Genomic DNA, 15,376 nt, shown 5'->3' with positions numbered 1-15,376 from the left:
TCATTAGGACCAACAGCTTCTGCTCTGTACAAGCCTTCTTCCATCTTACTCCACCTCTCCTTATCAACACATCTTTCTATCCCTTTCTCACCATATTCTGCTGTTGTTCATCTTTTATTTTGTTTGTACTATTTGTTGCAGCCACCCAACTATTCCATAGTATCAACATAAGATTTTCTAACTCCACAAAATTCTGCCAAGTTCAAACCACTATGACTATTCCTCTGTGTAGCCAGAAAGTCACAGAAATGCTGAATTACAAGAAAATATACAAATAGCTCAAAATATTATTTTAATTCTCATTATGAAACTTCTCCATCTGTTACAACAATTCTCCCTCCTGCCAAAGGCAGAATGCCTGACAGATTTTCCTGATAAGCTGACTTTCACACCAATTATGTTACTCTATTCCACAACCTAGCCCAACATTTCCACTCCTAATTTGCTCTGGATTTCTCTTTGTCAGTCTCCCATTTACTACCCTCTAAGATACTTATGGTAAAAAGCTATATAATACTATTATATGAGACAGATGGAGAGTAACAGATTGATTGAAAATTAATAAAAGGGTTATAATTCAACTGGTAAAAGTGTGGTAAAAGAAACAAGGGAAGGGAGTAATCCAGTTCACAAGGTTTGGAATAAAAGAGATAAAATGAGATTGACTAAGACACCAAGAGACTGACAATAGTTTCACATCACCGGATAGCGCCAGCAATGGCTGCCTCGCCAACAGTTTGTCTGTACCTTTCCTCTTTTGTTGTTTGTTTGTATGTGTTAAATGTATGTTTTAGTGTTCTTTAGCTTGTTTTATGTGGGGGGTGGGGGGTGGGGGAAACTTTAAAAAATCTCTTACCTCAACGGGGATGCGATTTTTTTTCCGTATCGTATCTCCGTCCGCACTGCGGCCTAATATCGAGGAGTTGGCGACCTTTGCTGGAAGCCGACTTCGGGAACTCCACCGCGGGAGCCTGTGGACTTACCATTGTGGATCGCGCGATCCCTTTGCCAGCGATCGACCTCTGAGCTCCAACTGCGGGAGCCTGGGGACTTTAACATCGTGGAGCTTGCGGTCTCTGGTCAGAGAACCTTCGGTCTGGTTCAGGAGAAGCTTCGACCGCCCCAACGCGGGAGCTTTGATCGCCGGCTGCGGGAGCTTTGATCGCCCCGACTGCGGATGATTCTATTGTCCCAACCGCGGGAGATTAAAGAGGAAGAAGCTTTAACTTTATTGCCTTCCGTCACAGTGAAGAACGTGGGGAATCCACTGTGGTGGAGGTTTATGTTAATTTTTATGTAGTTGTGTGTCTTGTTGCTTTTGTTTTAGTATGGCTGTATGTTAATTTGAATTTCACTGTAACTTAATTGGTACATGTGACAATAAACTGACCTTGAACACTTGAATCCCTACATGATTCTGCAATTGGCTACCTCCAAGGTGGACCAAAGGTCACTGTCATAGAGGGGTTTTCCTGATCCACAACTACCAGCATCACATCAGTACAACGCACTCCAGATGCACTGAAAGTGGAATGTCTAAACTTTGGCCTAAAGCTTTTCCCTAACCATTATCTGTGACTAGATAATCAAATAAAGAAAGTACTTTAGAGACAGGAAAATAAACCACAGTCAAATACAAGTAAATATGTACAGAAATATTTTCAATCTAAAATAATTGTGAGCGAAGAAATATTAGCAAGTGTTCTCTTTCTCTAACTTCAAACATCAGTTTTCTTCACAGCATACACGATTTGAAGCTTTCACAAGTTATGAATCACTGTGTAATTTAGTGATTCAATTTAATGAAAGTTCCTGGCTTAAGATAGCTACGTCTCTTGCTTTCCCTCCCCATTTTCCCCCAACATTAAGATAATAATGAACTGCAGCACAAAATATTAACATACCTTTCAATTAAAAGGCTAAGCAACTCCTGAGGTTTGCAGAAGGAACGATATGTTGTGAGAAATGTCCTAACAAAGTTTGGATCTAGAAAAATAGAAAACATTTTGAACACGGCTCCCTTAACTTGATTCATGCAAATATACATTTTCCCCTGAAAATAAAAGATGTAATTGTGATGTCAAAAAAGCCTACTTCAAAATATATTGGTTTATTATTTCCATTACATGATGCATTTAAAAAAATCATCAATTCCAAAAAGTAAAACATTGATCATGTGCCAGTGCATTCATATATATAGTATTTTATGCGTTTTGTTCATTATACCATTTAAGTTCTGCAATACAACATCAGTGCAGACATTAAATGCCAAAGCAGTACACATTGCCTCATTTTCCAAGCAAGTAATTCACAAATTTTGTTTATAATATTCACTTAATACTTTGAGGATGGGAAAACATGATGAAAAATAGAAAATGTAGATATAGCAAGCGTTTCACACTTCTTCAAAGGAAAGTCATGTACAAATATATATATTTATTGCTATCAATTTATTAAGCAGAGCCAGCATTACAACTGAAGATTAACAATAACAACAAAACAGAATAGCTCTTTTTGAGGTCCAGAAACTAGAATATATATTGCAAAACTATCTTTAAGTAAGTAACATTAAAGTCCAACACTTCTGAGGTTTGTATTTGTTCTGCTCTATATGACAATTAACAAAAGCCAGCAAAGCCATCAGGGAAAGTTTTTCCCTATTTGGCACATTCAAGATATTCTCATTCCAACATCTCTCTTCACCAAGTGTTTCTCTTCTCCTTCCAGCATTTCATTTCATATCTGTGATGCTACTTGCCTGCCTCTGATGAAGATAATGCAACCAATAAACAAGTCATTAAATCTGAAGACAAAGAATTGCAAATGCTGATTTATTTTTTAAAAAGACACAAAGTGCTGGAGTAACTCAACGGGTCAGGCATCTCCTCTGGAGAACATGGATAGGTGACGTTTTGGGACCAGATACTTCTTCAGACTGCTCTCTAAGTCATTAAACCAGCCTTCTCTGAGCAGACTATTATCAACCTGTATTGCATTTGCCTCTCTATTTGGATAGTTGAGTGGCTAATTATCCAACTGAAGAACGTATTTTCCAAAAATGAAAATCAAATATAGGAAATGTCCAGTACTACTGCGCAGTTTGCTGATGTGTACATGTGCAAAGATGCTGAGGAATGCCACACAGCACCTTTTGATTCCTCAAGTCCTTTGCCAATTCCTTTTCTTCCTAGTTTGAGTGCCTTTGCCTCACAAGATGCCACTGCTGCTGAACGCCTACCTTCAAGGTTTCAGGGCTGCCGGCCTGCCTGACCTCCTGCAGCAACAACAAAAAGTGGACGTCTGATTTGTAAAATGACAGCGCAGTGGACATCTTGGGTTCAGGTCTCGTGTCTATGGTAGTTTGACCAGAGCGGCAGCAGAAATTACCGAACCGCCCAGCGAGCTCTGCAAATCAAAACAGCAGATATATGTTTTCATAAGCACGTCAGTTTATCTTTTAAACTGTTTCAATGCCACCTGCAGAACTCCAAACATTGTGGTACCAATGTTCAGCTTTGATGTGCACATGCCAGATGTGGCATCACATGCATTCTGAATCTCCAACAGGTCTCCACGGGATTGGCTCAAAATCAACCAGGTGCAGGGTCCCATTCAAACATCCAGAATGGTGCATTTGGTAGAACTTTCCTTTCGGTCATTCAGTGTTAAATGTGCGCTGCCAGTCAGGCAGGATAAAGAAAATAAACTGGGAGCGGTGCTGGATGAGCAAAAATGAGCTCTGCTAAACAAGCTGCTTATTTATAATATACAGTGCCATAGTTTTCCCTGCCTACAAATAATCTAGTATTAACTAATCTGTTTGGCTAGCATGCAAAACAAAGCTTCTCAATGTACACATGACAATAATAAATGTAAACCTAAATAAGTAATGCTTTATTTGCTGTGTAAACACTAAACTCTGGGTCACTTGTCCGTCCACAAAGGTTACACAAATCACCTCCTGAAAATCTGATTATAAAATAAATAATTCTGGATGTTTGGAGTTAATCAGATAATTGCAGTATCTACAAAATTGATTCAAATGCACAACCATCCATATATTCTCACACACTCACAATTGGTTCTGAAAACAAGTTTTCATCATCTTAGAATATGTTGAATCCCATAACCCTGTGCACTTTTCCAGATATTTAATTTAGCTTTTCTGAATAATAATAATTTTGACATAATGACTGTTCCTCTTATCTGCTACCTACAGGAAAATGTTTCTCCCATGCTTTAGCACTATTTGGTCAGCTTCAAAACCTCCAATTCTATATTCATAGTTCATGTCAAATAGTTTGCTTGTATTTATAACTCTTAATAGCTTAAATCACCCAAAGAAAAATCTAGACTGGGAATCGTGTACTGAAACATTGCATAAAAATAATTCTGGTATCGTCTGTCCAAGCTCTTTCAATGTAGTGTTTGGAAGATGGATCACAAACAATGTCCCTCTGGTGGTTCTTCCTCCAGATTTACAGATGTCCTTCTACCACGGCTTGTAATGTTTTGAAAGATTTCAATGTTACAAAGGGTAGATGCAGTGGGAATCATAACTAGGCAATTGATTTTGGAAACATTATAAAGAGTATATTTATAGGAATAGAAAGATTTTTTTTTAAAAGGACACAAACTGCTAGAGTAACTTAAGTGGGTCAGGCAGCATTTCTGGAGAAAATGGATAGGTGATATGGGATGAGACCCTTCTTCAGACAGAAATAATCTTCATCCAGTCAGTTTATGCTAAGGATGATCACTGTATCCCACATGGATGATTAATCTTGTCCATGTCAAATTATTTAAAAGATGACATGTTCAAATACTTTAGGGAAAAATTGGAGCTTTGCATCACGTGAAGAAAATATCTTAAGGACTTACTCCCTTGGAATAAACTAATTTCCTGGATACAGGATCAGTCCTGAAAAAAGACAGAGTGCTGGAGTAATTCAGCGGGACAGGCAGCATCTCTGGAGAGACATGGATAGGTGACATTTTGGATTGGGACCCTTCCTCAGACTAATTGTAGTAGGGGTGTGGAAGAGCTTTGTCTTTTGAATGTCCTTTGGGTTCTTTGACTTCAGTCGATAGGAGAGGCCCAATGAACCAGCAATCCCATCAGATGTTTAAACAATGCTAAATTAAAATTCCTGCTTGTTTCCAAAATCCTCAATGTTCTGTGCTTAGAGAGAATAAAATTCCTTGATGCAGCTGGATGAAATGCATCTCAGTCATGACCAGCTCATAATGAGTTTCGTCCTCAAGAAGGCATTGCTAGACCCTTTTACCACCATTTGGAAGTTCTGAATCCAGATTGTAGCCTCGTTCAGGAATATCTGTATAACAAGATCACCTACACCAGACTCGTGTTTATTTACTATTAATCTGCCTTCAACACCATAATTCCAACTCAAGTCATCTCCAAACTCCTGGACCTATGAGTCAGCACCCCACTTGGCCACTGGATCCTTGACTCTCTGACCCACAGATATGCAACAAAACATCCTTACCAAAATTCCCTATACACTCACGTTTGTACGACTAAATTTGTTTCTAACTCAACTTACAAGTTTACCTTAATGGCCTGAACTCAAATAATGACGAGATGGAGTACAGGAAGGACACAGAGAACTAAGTAACATGAAGTCACGACAACAACCTTTCCCTCAATGTCAGAAAGAAAAACCAAGGAGCTAGTTATCGACTACAGGAAAAGGGGTGGTGTGCACCCCACAGTTAACATCAATGATACTGAAGTGTAGATGGGTCAAGAGCTTCAGGTTCTTAGGTCCAAATATCACCAACAATTTGTCCTGGACCAACCACAGTGACCCTACTCTTACCAATTTCTAGAGAAGCACCACAGAAAGCATCCAAACATCGTGCATCACAACTTGGTCTGGCAACTGTTCTGTCCAAGACCGCAAGAAATAGCAGAGTTGTGGATGTCACACAAACCAACTTCTCCTCACCCCAACTATACTTCACACTTCCTCGGGACGAAAGTGAATTCCTACAGTCAGAGAGTGGTGAATGTGCAGAATTCATTGCCAGAGACGGCTGTGGAGGTCAAGTCAATAGATATTTTTAAGGCGGAGATTGACAGATTCTTGAATAGTAAGGCAATCAGGAGTTATGGGGCAAAGGCAGGAAAATGGGGTTGAGAGGGTAAGATAGATCAACTATATTTGAATGGCGGTGTATACTTGATGGGTCAAATGGCCTAATTCTACTCCTAGAACTTATGAACTTCTCAGCAGCGAACACATTCAAGGACTACTTACATCCCATCATTCCCTCTCCTGTCAGGCAGAAGATACAAAAGCTTGCCCCCAAGATTCACATGCTGGGCCTTGCCATTGACAAGGATAGAATCGGTAGAAAGAAAGGCAAATGTAATGTTAACATTCATTTCAAGAGGTCTAGAATATAAAAGTTGGGATGTAATGCTGAGGCACTGGTCAAACCACATTTGGAGCATTGTGAGCAGTAATGGGGCCCCATATCTGAGGAGGGATGTGCTGGCGTTGGAGGGGGTCCAGAGGAGGTTTACGAGAATGATCCCAGAGATGATTGGGTTAACGCATGATGAGCATTTGAAGGCTCTAGGCCTGTACTCGCTGGGGTTCAAAAGGATGAGGGGGAACTCATTGAAATATACCGCATCATGAAAGGCCTGGATTGAGTGGTTGTGGATTGGAGAGAATGCTTCCATTAATGGGAATTTGGGAGCACAGCCTCAAAATAAAAGGACGTGCCTTTATAAAGGAGATGAAGATAAATTAATTTTGCCAGAGGGTGATGAGTCGGTGGAATTCATTGCCACAGATGGCTGTGCTTAGTCTTTGGGTACTTTTAAAGCGGTGATTGACAGGTTTTTGATTAGGTGTCATAGATTACAGGGAGAAGGGTTGAGAGGGAAAGATAGATCAGCCATGATTAAATGATGGAGTAGAGTTGATGGGCTGAATGCCCTAATTCTTCTCCCATGAACTTGTTTTTGGAGCCTCCTCTTCCCATTAGCTGCTTTACTGTCCTGCACCATTCACAACTTGATATAGCAGGAACCAGAGGACATAGGTTTAAGGCGAGGGAGGAAAAATGTAATAGGAACCCGAGGGGTAACTTTTTCACATAAAGGGTAGAGGGTGTATGGAACGAGCTGCCAGAGGAGGTAGTTGAGGCAGGTACTATTGCAACGTTTAATAGACAATAGACAATAGGTGCAGGAGTAGGCCATTCAGCCCTTCGAGCCAGCACCGCCATTCAATGCGATCATGGCTGATCACTCTCAATCAGTACCCCGTTCCTGCCTTCTCCCCATACCCCCTCACTCCGCTATCCTTAAGAGCTCTATCCAGCTCTCTCTTGAAAGCATCCAACTCACTGGCCTCCACTGCCTTCTGAGGCAGAGAATTCCACACCTTCACCACTCTCTGACTGAAAAAGTTCTTCCTCATCTCCGTTCTAAATGGCCTACCCCTTATTCTTAAACTGTGGCCCCTTGTTCTGGACTCCCCCAACATTGGGAACATGTTTCCTGCCTCTAATGTGTCCAATCCCCTAATTATCTTATATGTTTCAATAAGATCCCCCCTCATCCTTCTAAATTCCAGTGTATACAAGCCCAATCGCTCCAGCCTTTCAACATACGACAGTCCCGCCATTCCGGGAATTAACCTAGTGAACCTACGCTTCACGCCCTCCATAGCAAGAATATCCTTCCTCAAATTTGGAGACCAAAACTGCACACAGTACTCCAGGTGCGGTCTTACCAGGGCCCGGTACAACTGTAGAAGGACCTCTTTGCTCCTATACTCAACTCCTCTTGTTATGAAGACCAACATTCCATTGGCTTTCTTCACTGCCTGCTGTACCTGCATGCTTCCTTTCATTGACTGATGCACAAGGACACCCAGATCTCGTTGAACTCCCCCTCCTCCTAACTTGACACCATTCAGATAATAATCTGCCTTTCTATTCTTACTTCCAAAGTGAATAACCTCACACTTATCTACATTAAACTGCATCTGCCATGTATCCGCCCACTCACACAACCTGTCCAAGTCACCCTGCACCCAGTGAATTGCATCTTCCTCACAATTCACACTACCCCCCAGCTTAGTATCATCTGCAAATTTGCTCATGGTACCTTTAATCCCTTCGTCTAAGTCATTAATGTATATCGTAAATAGCTGGGGTCCCAGCACCGAACCTTTAGACAGGTACATGGACAGCTTTAGAGGGATATAGGCCAAATGAAGGCAGGTGGGACTAGTGTAGATGGGACATGTTGGGCCTGTTTCCACTCTAAGACTCTATGACTGCAGAACATTTAATTAACTATTGGCTGAGTGATCACCTAGCTTTATTTATTGCAAGCTGCTTTTGCTGGTCTGCATTCTTTTGTTCCCATGTTGCATCTTCATTAGTTTAGCTTCTCATTGTTTAAGTGTGGCTGGTGCTACTCACGCAATGGCCATCTGCACTTCTTATTGAACCAGGGTTAACATGATTGATCTCTTGACTTCAGTGTAAAGGCAGGATACGCTGGGCCATGAGGTTACAGTATCTGTTATTGATGCTAGTGTTGGTCTGCAGTGTCTGCAAGGTCTGCCCCATTTTGCACAGTTGTAGTTATACACAAGGGTGCCTTAGTGTAAAGGCGAGGCTATGTCTTCATTGGTCCGTGCAGTGGTCATTTCTAAAAAATTATTATTATGGACAGATGCTTCAGCCACTGGCTGGTGGTTAGGCCACATGTTGATTCACTTACTGCCTGCCGCATGCCTGATACAGCAATGACATATTTCAGCATGTCTCTCAAACAAGAACATTAAACCTCAACACAACAAAAGATTTCCAGGACAGCAAAATGCTTCAAAATTTTTCTCAAAACTTCCTTGGGAGAAAAAAAAACTAACATCCTTACTGACTCATGGAACTCCCTGGCTATATTTATCAGAGATAGAGAATGAACCCCCAGGCACTGAGCGATGCGAGACTATGATGGGAGTATCAGGAGGCCATGCACAAACAGCATGGGAAGGACCCAACACATCACTTTCACCGAGTAAGACCCGAGCATCTCACTTTATGCTACACAACCACTTCAGAATCCAAGGACTGCAGTGAAAATAGGTCACCCTCAACTCGAAGGGACCCAAGATCAAGATCACTAACCACCTGCTATATTCGTTTATGTTTAGATGTCCTTAGATACAAGGAAGGGGATATGAAATTTCTACCGTAGAACCACCCAGTTCTCTGCCATATCTATTCATCTTTTCACCTCTTAGACATAAGGAGGCAAAGATTACATATCTACCTTAGAACCATCCAAATGAGATGACAGGTTTAATCGGGATCAGGATTTCAAATGGGTACATTTGTCTTTACTTACTGGGCTTGCAAGGATATAGGAAGGCATTGGGAAGAATTTCAATAGATAGAGTCAGAGGTAATTCACTGGAAACATCATCTACATCACTAGTTTACAGATATTTTTGAGATTACCATCATGTTTCTAAACTCGAGACAGTATAGGATCAGGCTGCTTAATCTCTCTTCATACAACAAATCTACTGACTCAAGAGTCAATCCATTGACCTTCTATTGCACTTCCTCTACTGTACATATATCCTTCCTTAGATATGGAGACCACATCAGTACATAATATTGCAGAAGCAGTCTCAAGAGGAGTTAGAAATATATTTTTCCTCTTGTTCTTAAATTCTCTTGCAGTTCAAGCCCAAGTATTATTTGCCTTCCAATACACTTTCTGTATTAACTAATATTGTGATTTGTGCACAAGAATATCCAGATCCCTCTGAACAGCAACCCCTTCCAATCTTTCAGCAATGGAGGAATGGAGATTGATGTCTTGAAGGAGATTTAGGAAATTTTAAAGAGGTTTTGAATTTATCTTGAAAATTCAACAACCTGATTTTTTTTAGTGTATCTGAATTTTGATTTCTCAAGTCAGTGTATCTCCAGTAAATTACTACTGTACAAAATATACGACTTAATTAAATAACTCACATTCCTCCTTGTATAACTTAAACTAGAAGGGCAGGACATTATACTACCCAAATCATTTCCCCCAAAACGATAGTGATGGTTACAAAACTACCTATTCTGATTCACAACCATTAAGCAAGATTAATGATTTTACATGCAGGATTTATGTTTACTGTATTCATTTAGCATAATTTTGTAGTCTTTGTCAATTAGCCGAATGAACAAGTTATATCTTTATACATTTAAGAGTGGCTTCAAAGCTTTATCCAGGAAGTTCAATACTTTATAACACTCCAAATCCTCCAATTGCCCAGCCCTGCTACAAACAGTTCTGAATCAAGACTGAACAATAAGCTTCTTTGAAAACAATCATCCTTGCATTCCACAAGAAAGGAAACGGACACACTGTTGACGCACACAAGAGTGCACTTAAACACCAGTAGACTATAAATAGAACACATTTTAGCGAAATATATGCTGGGCATAGGTCAACTGCTTCAAAACCTCGGCAATTCTGTCCCTTGTTTTGAAACTCATGTGTTAGTGACCAAACGTGGAGTTTACGAAATAATTATTCGAGTATAATAAAACTGCAGAACACAATACTTATAGCTCTGCTAATACAAACATGAATCTAAAACAGAAAAAGAGAGTTTATCGTAATGTCAAGCATCATGCAAGCTGTGGAAGAAATCATGTTCTGAGGATTTACATTATAATAATTTGTTAGAGAAAGCAATGTGCATCACTTTCCAGGAGTGTTTTTTACTGACAACATATAAAGGAGAAAATTGTACTTTTCCCAGCAATGTATCCATCATATTCAAAAGTTCACAATTTATCAAAAATCACAATAGACAATAGACAATAGGTGCAGGAGTAGGCCATTCAGCTCTTCGAGCCAGCACCGCCATTCAATGCGATCATGGCTGATCACTCTCAATCAGTACCCCGTTCCTGCCTTCTCCCCATACCCCCTCACTCCGCTATCCTTAAGAGCTCTATCCAGCTCTGTCTTGAAAGCATCCAACGAACTGGCCTCCACTGCCTTCTGAGGCAGAGAATTCCACACCTTCACCACTCTCTGACTGAAAAAGTTCTTCCTCATCTCCGTTCTAAATGGCCTACCCCTTATTCTTAAACTGTGGCCCCTTGTTCAGGACTCCCCCAACATTGGGAACATGTTTCCTGCCTCTAATGTGTCCAATCCCCTAATTATCTTATATGTTTCAATAAGATCCCCCCCTCATCCTTCTAAATTCCAGTGTATACAAGCCTAATTGCTCCAGCCTTTCAACATACGACAGTCCCGCCATTCCGGGAATTAACCTAGTGAACCTACGCTGCACGCCCTCAATAGCAAGAATATCCTTCCTCAAATTTGGAGACCAAAACTGCACACAGTACTCCAGGTGCGGTCTCACCAGGGCCCGGTACAACTGTAGAAGGACCTCTTTGCTCCTATACTCAACTCCTCTTGTTATGAAGACCAACATTCCATTGGCTTTCTTCACTGCCTGCTGTACCTACATGCTTCCTTTCAGTGACTGATGCACTAGGACACCCAGATCTCGTTGAACATCTCCTCTTCCTAACTTGACACCATTCAGATAATCACACTATCTTTATCTTACTAAAGAAGTGCATCAATTGTTCTAGTGCCTTACGTTTCTCTTTTGGTAAAACAAAAGGGAACCAAGGGAAAAAGACCCAATTAAATCTTAAATGGACAACTGTTTAATCATTTAGCATCCATTCAGAAATCGGAGGTGCAAAGGGACTTGGGAAAGGCTTGGATAGAGTGAATGTGGAGAGGATGTTTCCCCTAGTGGGAGAGTCAATGACTGGAGGCCATAGTCTCAGAATAAAAGGACGTACTTATAGAAAGGAGATGAGGAGGAATTTCTTTAGTCAGAGAGTGGTGAATCTGTGGAATTCATTGCCAGTGACGGCTGTGGAGGCCGTCAATTGATATTTTTAAGGCGGAGATTGACAGATTCTTGATTAGTACGAGTGTCACGTGTTATAGGGCAAAGGCAAGAGAGTGGGATTGAGAGGGATAGATCAACCATGATTGAATGGCGGAGTGGACGTTATGGGCCGAATGGCCTTATTCTGCTCTGAGAACTTATGAAGGCAAGTAGTGCATCAATACCCTGCCTGGCTCTCATACAAAATTGTTCTTGTAGATTTAATTTAAAATCTGACACATTGACAGTCAACTACAGATATTCACACATTTATTTCCTCCAGAAAATAGATCATGCAAATTAAATATTCTGTCTGAAATCTTAACTTCCCTGCTGTACGTAGATGATAAAAGGAAAAGATTGGATCAAACACAATTCCAAGATAAGAAATGTCTTTTGCTCTCTCACTGTCATAAACAAACCGCTGGAACAAAAAAGAACCAGAGGACATTTCAGAAACAGAGCTATCAAACATTATTTAATGCTAGAAAGTCACGAATTAGAGGAGCAAATCATGTGCCTCAGGCATGCACTATCTATCTATCTATCTATCTATCTATCTATCTATCTATCTATCTATCTATCTATCTATCTATCTATCTATCTATCTATCTATCTATCTATCTATCTATCTACCTATCTATCTATCTATCTACCTACCTACCTACCTACCTACCTACCTACCTACCTACCTACCTACCTACCTACCTACCTACCTACCTACCTACCTATCTATCTATCTATCTATCTATCTATCTATCTATCTATCTATCTATCTATCATGAAACTTAAATAACATTGCCAAGATCTCCATTAAGAGTCCTTGGAAAAGTTGAGTAACTTGTGAAACAAAAGATAAATTTACTTTCTAGAGTTAATATGATTTAAATGAAAGTAAGAAATACTTCTGTATTTTTAACCCTGACTTCCTTCTTTATTTGTAATTCATTACAGGTCATCCCCAGCTTACAGACACTCAAATTATGCCTCGTCCCTACAAACAACTACGCATTTGGGAAACACGCGGGATGAATTTGCCAGCTGCTGCATGCATCTTCTGCTGTGTGCGAACTCAGTTTGTAGCCAAATTTCCAACCGGCGAACAGTCAGGGTTACAAACAGTTCACAGGAATGTAACGCTGCTGTAACCAAAGGCGGTCTTGCACTATTATTCATGTTGTACACACAAACAGCATTAAAGGAGCTTACTGCTATTGAAATGCTTGCTTTATCTCCTTTGGTTAACATTTGCACACAAGAATAAATGAATGCAAAAGATTTGTTTAAATGCTAAAAATATTCAACAGGTCAGGCAGAATCAGTGAGGGGGAAGCAGAGAAAACTTTTCAGAAATGGCCTTTAACTAGCACAAGGAAAAGTACGAAATTGAACATATTAAATTATGGGGAAACGTGGAGACCGAGAAGTGAAGCACTCAGAGGTGCTGCTGGCTGAGAGAGCGTGGGGAGAGCCTGTGATTAGGTGATTAACCTACGAGAATTAAATGAAAGGAGATAAATGAGGACAGAAGAAAATAGAACATATTGTGGAAAATAAAACACTGCAATTGCCAGAAATCTGAAAAGTACTGAAGATTTCCAGCAGATCAAGCAGCATCTGAGGAAAGACAAAAACTGAATTAACGTGATAGGTTGATGACTTTCCATCAGAACTCACTGGATCCGATACACCTACTAAAAGTGCTGATTAGTTAAATTAATGAATTCTTAAGTTACATGTTCAGTGGGAAGATGAAACGTTCTACCGTAAGTCTTGGTTGGGCTTTGTTGAAGAAACTAAATGCAGATTGAGTGACAACTTTGCAGAGCTGGGCCATTCAGTCCATAATGGTGACCAGGAGCTTCCAGGCACTTTGTCCTTCCCACCACTACTCAGCCCCATCTGTCTTTAGACCCTGCTCTCATGATGCCCAATATAAACTTGGGGAACACATCCCATCTTCCCACTAAGCCACTGACTTGAAACATTAACTGTTACTCTTTCCACAGATGTTGCTTGACTTGCTGAACATTTCTGGCATTTTCTGTTTTGTATTTCCAATATCCTGAGGTTTTCCTTTCATTTTCAATGGATGCAAGGTGCAACTGCCATTTATTGACAACTGAGCGAGTGTGTAAATACAAGGAACTGCAGATGCTGGAATCTTGAGCAAAACATCAAGTGCTGAAGTAACAGCAGGTCAAGCAGCATCTGCAGGGGGAATGGACATGCGCTGTTTCGGGTTGGGTCCCCTCTTCAGAGTGTGAAGAAGGTTCCTGTCCTGAAATGTCATCTGTCCATTCACTCCAAAGATGCTGCCTAACCCACTGAGATCCTCCAGAACTTTATGTTTTGAACAAGAGTGTACACTCCATTCAACATTTACAAAACTATTTACAAGCCAATAACTCTAAAGTAAGAATCACCAAACACCTCAATATAGCAAGGAGATTACACCAAAAAATCTCTGCCTACCTGCATACATATGGTAAGTTAGCCGCTCAATCAGTTTGATAACTGTTCCAGCTTTGATAATGGGAATTCCTGATTTAGAATGTACATTCTCCTCAAAAACAATGTTCTCCTCAGAGTCTGGTTCAGCAAATCTGTACACCTCAGGACTTGGGAGTCTAAGTGGCTCCTCTTTTTCCTCTTGCAGCATAGTGGCATCCAACATCCGCTCCAGTGTACTCCGATATTGCAAGGAAATTAAAGCTGCCATCCAGTTATTCTTCTCCTCTGCAGATTTGGCAGCAAATATTACACTGTTTTCATCCTTCAAGATAATTTCAAAGGCATGTTTGTACTCATTGGTGTCATCTTTATCATTGATTTGTACCTTCCGCATGAAAAATTTCTCCTTGAGACGATATTCAGCGCAACTCCCACCAGGTAATCTAGGCTGACCATGATTTGATTTACAGCAAATCATCAATCCGTCAAATAGGAAGATGTGTCTTTCATGTTTTGCCCCCACACGTGTCAATGTGCCTTCCATGATAAATTCATTGCAGCACTGTCCAATATCCTTGCCTTCCCAGCCGTCAATGTTTTTCTGGATCTCATTCATTTTCTTAATTGCCAGGTGTTTGTTTTTCATTTGTTGATTATAAAAGCGACAGGCAGACTCACTAGAAGAGAAAATAATGCTCTATCAAAGTTCAATATCTGAGCACTGCAGTGTTACATCAGTTGTCAGTACAATGATATACTTCCGAAGTAAAAGTTTACGCTTTTAATAATATTCCTTTTAATGTAGAAAAGTGGAGAAGTAACCACTAAATATTCCGGTGTATTGGATATGAACTGTTTAGCAGTTTAAAAATTATATAGTGCATCACTTCTGAAACATTTTTCTCCCTTTTGTCCTTAGTTCAGAATTCAGG

General features: G+C 40.3%; 1 protein-coding gene across 2 annotated transcripts in view; it reads right to left on the bottom strand.

Annotated features, from left to right (window-relative positions):
* The window catches only part of sos1 (son of sevenless homolog 1 (Drosophila)), a 139,498-nt gene that overhangs the window by 27,687 nt on the left and 96,435 nt on the right, over positions 1-15,376 (bottom strand). For both annotated transcript variants that reach the window (XM_078405267.1, XM_078405268.1), the window contains exons 10-11: positions 14,466-15,121; positions 1,905-1,986 (exon numbers count right to left, since the gene is read on the bottom strand). In XM_078405267.1, coding sequence (XP_078261393.1) covers positions 1,905-1,986; positions 14,466-15,121 — 738 coding nt within the window. The remainder of the gene's footprint in view (positions 1-1,904; positions 1,987-14,465; positions 15,122-15,376) is intronic.

The sequence above is a fragment of the Rhinoraja longicauda genome, chromosome 9 (assembly GCF_053455715.1).
Source record: "Rhinoraja longicauda isolate Sanriku21f chromosome 9, sRhiLon1.1, whole genome shotgun sequence".
In the NCBI taxonomy this organism is placed as follows: Eukaryota; Metazoa; Chordata; class Chondrichthyes; order Rajiformes; family Arhynchobatidae; genus Rhinoraja; species Rhinoraja longicauda.
This window is presented reverse-complemented; position numbering and strand designations above follow the sequence as displayed.